At 39.6% G+C, this 12,296-nt stretch overlaps 1 protein-coding gene across 1 annotated transcript in view; it reads left to right on the plus strand.

Moving 5' to 3' along the window:
- The window catches only part of rcn1 (reticulocalbin 1, EF-hand calcium binding domain), a 51,330-nt gene extending 42,654 nt beyond the window's left edge, over nucleotides 1–8,676 (plus strand). Inside the window, exon 7 of the mRNA XM_043705575.1 lies at nucleotides 4,222–8,676. Coding sequence (XP_043561510.1) covers nucleotides 4,222–4,329 — 108 coding nt within the window. The 3' untranslated portion in view covers nucleotides 4,330–8,676. The remainder of the gene's footprint in view (nucleotides 1–4,221) is intronic.
- The last annotated feature ends 3,620 nt before the right edge of the window (nucleotides 8,677–12,296 follow it).

Consider the following 12,296-nt stretch of genomic DNA (forward strand, 5'->3'; position numbering starts at 1 on the left):
TTGTCCCTCAACTTCCTATGCTCCAGGGAAAGAGTCCCAGACTATCCAGCCTGTCCTTATGACTCAAACCCTCCATTCCCTGCACAATCCTTGTAAATATTTTCTTCACCCTTTTAAGTATTAATAATATCCTTCATATAACAGGGCAAGCATAACTGTACCTGGTACTCCAAAAATGGCCTCACTAAAGTCATGTATGGCCGCAACGTGACATCTCAACTTCTTTACTCAATGGTCTCACTATCTTCACTATCCTGCCTACCTGTCATGCACTTTCAAGGAAGTATGTACCTAAATCCCTGGATCTCTCTGTTAGACAACACCCCCTAGGCCCCACCATTAACTGTACAAATCCTGCCTTTGTTTGACTTAACAAAAAGCAACACTTTGCATTTATCTAAATTAAACTCCATCAGCCACTCATCGCCAAGTTGATCAAGATCCTGTTGTACTCTTAGATAACCTTCTTCACTTTGTGGGCAGCACAGTGGCACAGTGGTTAGCACTGCTGCCTCACAGCGCCAGAGACCTGGGTTCAATTCCCGCCTCAGGCAACTGTCTATGTGGAGTTTGCACATTCTCCCCGTGTCTGCGTGGATTTCCTCCCACAGTCCAAAAACGTGCAGATTAGGTGAATTAGCTATGCTAAATTACCTGTAGTGTTAGATGTAGGGGAATGTGTCTGGGTGGGTTGCTCTTCGGAGGGTTGGTGTGGGCTTGTTGGGCCAAAGGGCTTGTTTCCACATTGTAAGTGATCTAATCTGTCCACTATACCAACACTTTTGGTGTCATCTCCAAACTTACTAAAGCATGCTCGTTCACATTGTTTATATAAAAGACAAAAGCAATGGACCCAACACTGATCCCTGTGGAACACTGCTGGTCACAGGCCTGCAGACCAAAAAACAACACTCCAATACCATCTTCTATCTCCTACCATCAAATCAATTCTGCATCCACTTGGCAAATTCTCCCTGGATCCCATGTGATCTAACTTTACTAAACAGTCTACCATGCAGAACCTTGTTAAAGGCCTTGCTAAAGTCCATGTAAGGTCATGTCCTCAAAAAACTCAATCACGTTTGTGTTGTTCCGGGAATAATGAGCACCAGTATGTATCTGTAAGGCATTAATCCAATTGAAGTGTTTGGATGATATCTGAATCTAAAAGGTTTGAATTGCTGTATCACCTTGTGGTTACAAAAGTCCACAACAATCAGTTAGGTTAGAATTATCCCATTGCTTTTGAAGTGTGAGGTCAGTGTGTTGGGTGGTGACTAACTTGCTGCCCTAACCACTGAGGAAACTCACCACATTAAACACCAGTCAGTTCATTAATTGCTGACCAACTCACTTCAGCGAGTTTCTCAAGTTAATTACAAGCCTCAGTATTGGCATTCTGGGTCACCAGAAGCTGCTAACCAGTCAGTGGCCAGGATCTTCTGGATCCTAAAGTCTGCTGGTTGAGACTGGCACTTCAGGACTGGGGGTGGGGGAGGTGTGTGTGTAATGTCCAGAGACTATAATTGGTGATGGATTTTTGCGGACCCCTTACAACCAGTCCAAATACTCCCACAATTCAAAACCCTCACACAACCTGGCAGACCAGTTGCCCCAGTTTTACAGTCAGGAAAGTAGACACTTTTCTTAAACAAAACAAAGAACTGCAGTTGCTCAAAATCTGAAACAAAAAAAATTTGCTGTAGAAACCCAGGTCTGGCTGAGAGAAAGCAGATTTAACATTTTGAGTTCGGTGATCCTTCTTCAGAACTATTCTGAAGAAGGGTCACTGGAATCGAAACATTAACCCTGATTTTTAACTACTTGTCTGTCAAGGAGCCAGGTGATCAAGGAGGTAACTAGTTGAGGTCTGTAAGTGTTCATTAATTGACCATATAAAGAGTGTCTACTTAAAGGCCTTAATTGATGGCAATTCAAAAAAGACGTTAGTTGGACACTGTCATTATTCCCATCCCATTATTTTACCTTCAGACCCACTGCAAGGAGGGGAAATCATACCCTTAAAGTGAGGCAGGCATGGGCTGTTATTTAGTGAGGTATATGCCTGCTTTCCACTTTTGCAGTTCCTTATCATTGCTGTCTTATGTTGTTATTAGTAGGAACTGTCATTAGTTGTGTTTTTTTAATTAAAAAGCCAGATGGTGTGGTTCCCATAGTTTATTGTGGTATATTTAAATACCACTGTTCCGAGCCAGAGTAGTGATGACTGGGCAATTTCCCGCTAATCACTTTTGAAATTTGCTGTGATTGGTTTTAAGGAAATCATTTGTGTTCTTTAACTGTCCTCTATTTGCTGCATCTTACTGGATGTACATGGACAAGTTGGTGCAGTTTTTAAACACAATTTTGATCAGTTTGTGACGGTGTCTGTTTAAACAGACTCTTTAGGTTGACATTTTTGCTGAGTAAATAGACTGCAATAAGTCCTTCCCTAAATCTCATCCTGTTTCCAAGTAGTTTGCTAATACAAAAGAGTCAATAGATATACTTTCCATTATCGTTCATAACAGTTATTACCCTTTGGACATTCGGATCCTTAAGAGAGGTCATTTTTATGAACCACGAACAGAAGTGACCTCTGCTGTGACAAACATCATTGCCAAAAAAACCCTCAAATAGGCGCAAATAGAACTGCTACACAATTCCATTTTGCATTAAACAACATTGCTGGATATCCTTCAATGACTCATAGGATACAATCAAATCAAAAGATAATATCAATGTGATTAATGCTTGATAATCAATACTGGATGATTCATCATCATAAATTGTAAATCGTGGTTAGCACTGCTGCCTCACAGCGCCAGAGACCCGGGTTCAATTCCCGCCTCAGGCGACTGACTGTGTGGAGTTTGCACATTCTCCCCGTGTCTGCGTGTCCTCCGGGTGCTCCGGTTTCCTTCCACAATCCAAAAATGTGCGGGTTAGGTGAATTGGCCTTGCTAAATTGCCCATAGTGTTAAGTGAAGGGGTAAGTGTAGGGGAATGGGTCTGGGTGGGTTGCGCTTCAGCAGGTCGGTGTGGACTTGTTGGGCCGAAGGGCCTGTTTCCACACAGTAAGTAAGTAAGTAATCTAATAGACACTACATTGTGTTGCATAGCCAGTTAGATGTTATTGTCATGTGTACTCGAGTACAGGAATACAGGAGTACAGTGAAAAGTGCACCAAGTCACCACTCTCCGGCACCATCTAAGTACACAAGACAGGATTAAAAACAGAAGTAGATAGAAAAGATACCGCCAAAAGAAAAGGAAATGTCCAGATCTCTCCTCTGAATGAGTCTTCACCACCAGAAAAACAAAGCCACAAAGTCCTTCCCTCAGTGTGCAAACACTCAGGTGCCCTGAGTCTCCGCACGCTGCAGCAGCCAGAAGATCACCATCTCTGCCTTCAGGTACCCAGGCCCAGCCATATCCTGGAGCCACACCACATCCACTAAAACTGTTATACATGTTAAAGAATTATGCAGGATAAAAGGAGGCCATTTAACTCATGGAGCCTCTGCCAGGTCTTTACAAGAGCGATCCAATTAGTTCCAATATATCTGTCCTTTCCTATAGCTTTGCAATTTCTTTTCCTTATCCAAATCCTTTTTCAAAGTTATTAGTGAATCTGTTCCATGATCCCTTCTAGCAACATGTTCCAAATCATAACAACTCATTCGGTGAAAACATTTCTCATCATTTTCATTCTTACATTTTTGCAAATTATCCTAATTCTGCGTTCTTTGATGACCAACTCCCAAGCTAGTGGAAGTAGTTTCTTCCTGCCTATGCTATCAAATCTCATAATTTTGAACACCTTTACTTAGTTCCCCAATTAAACCATTCTGCTTTGCTCTCAACACAACAATTTCTGTTTGTCCAATTTCTGCATTTCCTCATCTCATATGTAATTAAAATAAAGTGTGCTTTGTCACACAAAAATAATTACCTACCATCAACTTAATCACGACTTAGAATTTTACAGCCCTGTAAAAACCCATCCATCCCATCAGCACTATGCTGGATACCTTGAAAGAGATGTCTAATTTAGTCACTTTTCCCCCAAAAATATATCTTTCTTAACATATGTACACTTGCTCTTTGAAAGTTCATCTACTACTCTGGTTATACATAAGAACTAAATATTGATAGGATACAGCTTGCTCCATTTTTGTCCCAAAACATTTAATGTTCTGTATTTCTTTATTTTAATAGGATAAAAGATTATCAAAACAGGAAATTCTCGACAATTGGAATATGTTTGTTGGCAGCCAGGCCACCAACTACGGGGAAGATTTGACTCGAAACCATATTGAGTTGTGATAGCAACAAAGAAACTAAAGTTGGCGGTGTGATACTTCTCCCACTTATAAACAATTAGCATATTTCTGTTGAAGACACAGGAGCGGACTAATGGACTGCAAGTACTTACCATATGTAAAGTGACTGAAGCTGTTACGCCAATCTCACTTTCTTAATGTAGTCCATTCTTTACCTCATTAACTCATGGGCTACCTTAGTCCATATGTTTGTTTACACCATTGGTGAGTGAGGGCTAATCCATGTGTATAGTGTAGAGCCTTTATTTCAATACATAGTATAGTTGTATAGTTTAAAATGCTGGGAGTGTTACGCACATTCATTTATTTTTCCTTTCGCATAGGATTTAAAATGTCAGATCATTTCCACCCAATTACAAGAACTGTTCTTGTAAGTAATGAAACACCAGGCAGATCTTCCGCTAAGAAGTGTTATCTGGTTGTGTTCTGAATTAATACTATATGTTGTGCTATTATGACCGTGTGCATTACAGAAGATAACATATTAAGTTGATTTTAATATTGGTTTCCAAAACTGTGAATGCCACCGTTTAGGAGGAAGCAATCATCAGGTATTTGGGAACGTCAGTGCACATTCCTCTCCAAATCACACACCACTCTGATTGGAAATATATTGCCATTTCCATCAAGGTCACTGGGTCAAAATCCTGGGTCTCCCAACCTAATAGCACTGTGGATGTACCGACACCACCATACAGCAGTTCAAATAGATGGATCATTGCCAGTTTCTCAAGAACAAATTAGGGCTGGTTAATAAATGCTGGTTTTGCCACCAGTGCCTGTGTCCTGAGAATGAAATTATAAAAAAATCCTGCAATCTGTCTTTTTGAATGGTATTAATTTTTCATTGCCTTTTTTTTTAGTTCTATACTGATAATGTTTGAAATAATTGAGCCACCATACTCATTGACCTAATTCACATGATGTTTTTCCGTGCATTTCCTGGTAAACTAAACTTTTTCAGTTGGTATGTTCCAAATGATGCAATGGGTTGTTCTGTGTTGGGTCATCTGAACAGGTTACTTGGGCACCTAGATCTGAAAAGGAGGGACAGTGAAAAATCAGTAAAAAGAAACAGACTACCAATGGTTTATGGCACCAAATGAAATAAATTAGTTTCAGTGTTGACAGTCAGATTTATTCAATAGTTGTTAATTATTAGATTTAGATTTAGTCATTCTTTTTAGGTTGGTTGATAAATGTTGTGTTGTAGACACAACAAAAACTTGCATTTATATAGCATCTTCAAGAGGAAATAAACAGCAATAGTTGGAAATGAATGTACTAGACCTCCAGTAATTTGAAACTTTAATAGTTATTTTTTTCCATTGGGACTTTAATAATGTTATGAGCTATGAGATATGTTGTGACTAGTCTAAAGATTGGTCAGGAAAGTAGCTTTTAAGACATGTGGGAGGTTTTAAGAAAGGAATTCTAAAGTTTGGGCCTGGGCAGCTGCAGGTACTGCTGCTGATGGTGGATTGAATAAAAGCAAGCTGAGAAAGAGGTTAAAAGTGGAGGAGTGCAGAGATTGTAGAGGAATGTGGAACTGGTGGCAGTTACACAGATAGGAGTAAGGTCATGAACAGATCTGTACAGAAGCATGAGAATTTTAAAAATGGATTATTAACAATTGCTTCCATTTCTTTGAATAGTTTGTTGAAGGAAACTTGTGCCAAGCAATCTGACATATCAGAGACACTGTATGTCAGGAGAGGTGGAAGTGAGGTAGGGCTGACTGTGATAACTGAACATCTGGAATGCACTTTTTTATGATGTTGCGTAATGGCAGCATGTAAAAAGTGACTCCAAGGATAGATCTATGGGGGAATTCCTGAAGTAAAGATGTAAGGAAAAGGAAAGCAGGTGATTCTCTGTCTGCAGCTGGATAGTTAGATAATGTTAGAATTAGAAGATGACTTCAAGTAGAAATGGGGGTAACGGAGTTAATTAGCACTTTTGCACCTTTCGATCTGTTATGTCTGATTATATCCACCATTTCGACAAATAATATCATTTTATGGGATTATAATCAGACTGAGAGCCAAGTGATATGGAGTACTTGCATTTCAGACTTTTTTTTCTGTGGACACATAGATGGATTCTTTCATGAAGAATTTAATTTTGTTCAATTCAACTGTACATAACACAGTTCAGTGATGTGGTGTTGGCCTGATACTAAAATTCCTTGTGGCACGAAATGATGTGTGATAATGTGTAGGGACCACTTTGCGTTAAATATAAGTCCACTTGCTTCACTTCTGGCACTTCTTGCACTTTCCAAATCAGAGGTGAATGCTCCTTGGTTTGGTGCTCACCTTCATCGGCTATCTAAATTCTCCAGAATAAACGTTGCCAATGATTCTAGTGAAATACACCAAAACCAATTACCTTACTCTTGAGTTCTTGTGTTAGTTCACATTTCTGTATTCGTTTTAAGGTAAGAAAACATCCCAAAGCCCTTCAAAGGAATGTGATCAACCAAAGTTGGACATGGTGTTGCAGAAGGAGATTTAAGGACAGATGACTAAAGGTTTCATTAAAAAACCGGTTTTATGGATCATCAAAAAAGAGAAAGAAAGAGAGGTGGAGAGGTTTAAGGTTGGAATACTAGAATTAAAGAGCTAGGCAGTTGAGGTTATAGCCACTTCAACAGATTAAAATCATAAAGCCCAAGGGCAAAGAATTGGAGGAGTGTCAAAATCTCAGAGGGCCGAATCACTGGAGGAGGGTCTGACAGTGGTAGGGAGAGGTGAAGCCATGGAACAATTTAAATACAATGTTATATTTTAAAATCCAAATGTTGCTTGGGAGCCAAAGTTGACCAGCAAACATAGGAGTGATGGATGAATGCGACTTGATGCAAGTTGAGGTGCAGACAACAGAACTTTGGATGAGCCAAATGGCAGTGAATATGAAGCAAAACAAGTGAAAGAACTTAAAGATTGTCTTGAATGGTCTGAAGTTGCCAGGCTGGATTTGAAGCATTGTGCAAACGCTACTAAAACCCTAATGAAGATGTATTGCTTAAAAAAAAAAGTGAGCTAAATAGTATTCCCACCATGGGAGTTTGGGCATGGGGTGCTTTATAAGTAACTACTGGGATGGAGACAGTAACATCACTTAAAAGGGAATTGGACAAATATTTGAAAATGTACAGTTTAAAAGGATTGAGGGAAAGGCCGAGAATGAAATGAGAATGGATATTTAAATTGAAGATCACTATTACAATGATCAAAGAACCATCAACTATAATACAGTTTTTATGATTTTATGCAGCACCAAACATTTACAAATCTTGTTATATTCTTTTTTTGTCCTAACTGCTACGTTAACATTTTAAATGTATAGTATAAATAATATTTATAGATTGGAACAAAACAAAATGTTTTTCAGTAAGTAGCTTTCAAAGATACTGTCAGTGGAGCTATTACCATTTACATCATTCATTAAAATAAAACACTTTGATATAACGTTTCTGAAATTCATTGTCTTTAAATAAAATTAAACTCCATTATGGCTACAATGATGGGTTGATGATTATTAAGGCTGATGATTGCTGTTTTAATGAGCTTATGTCAACCTACTAATAGATGGTCACCAGTTGTCTTGTACGAGTTACTGAGCCAGGTTGCTGTGTAGGTGGCTGAAACTCCTCATTTGAAAATTTTATGCAAAATATTTAATTAATAAAAGGCATTATTCAATGATGTTCCTCTTAAAGAGTACAGCATCATAAAATACAGAGCAGTTGTGGCATTGAATTAAGTGTCTCATTACATCACTATGTGCTCTGTGCTCTTGTACATCTATAAAATATGAAGATGCAAATCTCATTGTGTAACAATAAAGTTCATGATTTTGTGACTCATTGGGGTTATAGAAAATTACTGTAAGTTAAGTAATACAATATCAAGGCAAACATGACTGAGCTGCCAGCCTACCACACATGTAGTCCCACAGAACAACAGGGCCCACTGATGAAGGAAACTCTATGAAATGAACAACTAGTTTCTTAGTCAAGGGTCAGTGAACATCGCAAGGCAGCTTTGGTCCTCTTACTTACGGAAAGATATTACTTCATTGGAGGGAGTTCAGAGAAGGTTCACGAGGATGATCCCCATTATGGAGGGATTGTTTTAAGAGCAAAGGTTAAACAGTTTGGAATTTTACTCATTGGAATTTAGAAGAATGAGAGGTGATCTCATTGTAACATTTAGGATTCTTAAGGGCCTTGATAGGATAAATATGAGAGGATATTTTGTTTCATGGGAGAATCTAGGACCACAGGGCATAGTCTCAGAATTAAGGGGTGCCAATTTAAGACTGGGATGAGGAGGAATTTCTCAGAGGGTCGTGAGTCTTTGGAACTCCTTGCCACAGATAGATGTGGGGTCAGAGTACTTGTGTATATTTAAGGCTGAGTTAGAAAGACAGATTCTTGATCAGTAAGGGAATCAAGGATTATGGGAAAAGGCCAAGAAACTGGATTTGAGAAGCATTGGATCCTAATGAAAGGTAGAGCAGGCTCAAGGGGTCATATGGGGTAAAAACAATAACTGCAGATGCTGGAAACCAGATTCTGGATCAGTGGTGCTGGAAGAGCACAGCAATTCAGGCAGCATCCAACAAGCAGCGAAGTCGACGTTTCAGGCAAAAGCCCTTCATCAGGGCTTTTGATTCCTGATGAAGGGCTTTTGCCCGAAACGTCGATTTCGCTGCTCGTTGGATGCTGCCTGAATTGCTGTGCTCTTCTAGCACCACTGATCCAGAATCAAGGGGTCATATGGCCTACTCCTGTTCCTGTTTCTTATGTAATGAAGACCCACTGAACTACGATTGCCAATCCTGGTTGAACATTATCACGGGCCATTGTACCGGGTATGGATTAGAAATCTCACTAGTGTTTCTGCTAAACAGAACAAACAGGCAGCATCGTTATCATGCTGGCAAGAGTAGAGAGAATGGTAGACAGTGGAACTTAATTGTGTGTGAGATCAAAAGTCAACTTCCCAACCATGGGATGAAATTCTCTTACTTAGAGCATGATTATCTCGGAGAGTGGCGAACCTGTGGAATTCCCTGCATCAAAAACATTTGAGGCCAAACATTGAATGTTTTCAAGAAGGACTTAGATTTTGTTCTTAGGACTAAAAGGACTTGGAACTAAAGGGACCAAAGTATATGAGAGAAAGCAGGACCTTGGTACTAAGTTGGATGATCAGTCATGGTCACATTGAGCTGCCAAGCAGGTTCAATAAGCCAAATAGCCTATTCCTGAACATATTTTCTATGTTTACTTTTAAAGGTGAGTCAAGCGTCCTAATAGCAAGCACAAGGAAGCCCCTTTTGCATGTATCTGCACATAATGCATTCTCTTGAAAAGCTGTCATGCCAGAATGATCAAATGTAGTTGTACTTATCGCTGTTATGCAATAAAACTTGTTTTGTAAGAACTTGTATCTCCGTCCGTAGATACTCTGGAGATGTTTATCTTCTACCACTAATAATAAAGGTGAAGGCAAAGTAAAGATAATACAGAATTGGTGATAATGTACTATCCTGAAACTACCCTTACTCATTACCACATACAGATACGGGGGTAAAATATCTTAAAAGGTATCAGGTGTGGTCATCCGGGGAAATAACACATCAACTAAGCAGAGCAATGCGGAGCCGGTAGAGCACATACAACAATTCAGAGTGAACAGCCAGAGGACGCAGTCACCGCATTGCTCCATGTCCATGTTGCTGGGGAGAGAAAGCCTCATTAATAACAAGCCTGTTCAGCCAATAATGTGGACAGCTGGAAGAACACAGTAAGCCAGGCAGCATCAGGCGGTGGAGAAATCAATGTTTCGGGTATAACACTTCATCAGGACTAGATGTGGGGGTGGGGAAATTACAGTTAAAGGGGGTGGGGTGCAGGGAGAGTAGCAGAATAGTGATCCCTACTACCTCACCATTCTGCTACTCTCCCCACCCAAACACCTCCCCTCTGTATCTGTAGCTCCCCCTACTTCCACATCTAGTCCTGAAGAAGGGTTATACCGGAACAGTGACTTCTCCACCTCCTGATGCTGCCTGGCTTGCTGTGTTCTTCCAGCCTCTTGACGGTCTACTTTGGATTCCACATCTGCAATTTGTTTTGTCTAATTAAAACAGACAGCAGCTGCACAAATACGACAGAGAATTGTAAAATGGTATACTGCTGCAGAAAACTTTGCATTTTCATCGAATAAATTAAAGACAGACTAGTGAGATCAAACAGTATCTAAGAAATAAATGATACAGGTGAACATTAAGTGACTTTTTTGGGTTAAATCACAAAATTCAAGAAGAATTTTGGAATACTGACATTAGGGTCAATGGGCACTGAACAATGTTAAATTAGACACAAGGAAGAGTGTAGATACTTTCTGACAGTACAGTGAGTGAAACCTGATTTTCACTAGCCATCAGTTATAATACCTCATGGTTGGAGTGTTTACAGTTGAAACGAATGGGCAGTTGCTGGTTACATTTCAATGTAAGTGAAAATAAATTACAGAAACTCTATGTTATTCAAAATCAGGAGTGCCCTTATTGAGTTGGACCACTGCCCAGATTTGACACTTATCTAGAAGGTGAAGGAGGTAAACTATCTCAATAAAGTAGAAAAATTGAAGTTAGAATTTCCAAAACTAATCACAAGTGTAGGAAAGCCCCAAATGCTTACCATATTAGACTAAGGTCAGGTGCCAAGCCACTCTTCTGCACCAACTCTTGAAAATGGAGAGACGATAAATTGAATTCAAGCTGTACCGGGAGTAATATCACTGGTGATACAATGCATTTACTACAGGCATGATTCCTGTATCCAAGCCTAACAACTCAATTTGCATCTATATTGTGCTCATGCATTTGAACAAGGCTCTGGAAAGTGAGGCCTACCCCATGCCATGTGTGGATGACAGCCTCACTAAGCTCACCCAAGCTCAAATAAAAACTAGATACTGCTGATGCTAGAAATCAGATACTAACACAGAATGTTGGAGAAACTCTGCAGGGAGAGGAACAACGTTAACGTTTCAAATGCAGTATGATTGTTCTGAAGAAGAGTTATACTGAACTTGAAAAGTTAACAGTTTTTCTCTCCACAGATGTTGCAAGATCTTATGATTTTCTATAGAAAACCCTGTGCTTATTAGTACAAAGCTTGATTTTTACTGAGCTGGATGTGTACAGCAGCTTCTTGTAGCTAGTTAGGTTAAAAAGCCAAATTACTAGTGGCATTTATCATGCCTCTTGAGTGGTATTTCTTCAATCAGCTACTATTTGGGATTTGCCTTGGCATCTGAGATTTTTCAACATCCCATGACCAGCATTTTAGAAGAGTTCAAAGGGATCACATGGATCACATCCTCATTCTCGGATCTGACACTTTGGAGCATGATGCTGAGGTCAAAGCAGAATTGCAATTCTTGCAGGCCACAGGCCTTACACTTAACCACAAAAGTCAGTTCTCTAAACCCAGTATCAACCTTTGATGCCTTGTTGATCTTGCAACTGTTGTTAAAGCTGACCCCCAGCAATCCACAATCAACAAGGGCTCACCACCACACTTTAACCTTCCGACACTTCAAGGATATGGTCAATCAGTTAAGGAAGTTTCTGCCCAATTTAACACATATTAACAAGCTATTAATGACATCTAACTAGTACTGAGATGAGCGTCAACAGACTGCATTCACAGAATCATGGAGTTGTTCAAGTCAATGGAAATAATATCCCATTCCAACCCAAACTTACCATCGTTGCCAGGACCTGCAAATCAATTTGGTACCAGGAATCACCAAAGATATTGAATATGTGGTTTTCAGTTGTATTATTTGTGTAATCTATTGGCAAGACCAGAAAAAAAGTTGTGGGATCATTATTCTCACCTTGACAATGGTGACTTTATTGATA

Source organism: Chiloscyllium plagiosum, chromosome 16 (genome assembly GCF_004010195.1).
Source record: "Chiloscyllium plagiosum isolate BGI_BamShark_2017 chromosome 16, ASM401019v2, whole genome shotgun sequence".
Lineage (NCBI taxonomy): Eukaryota > Metazoa > Chordata > Chondrichthyes > Orectolobiformes > Hemiscylliidae > Chiloscyllium > Chiloscyllium plagiosum.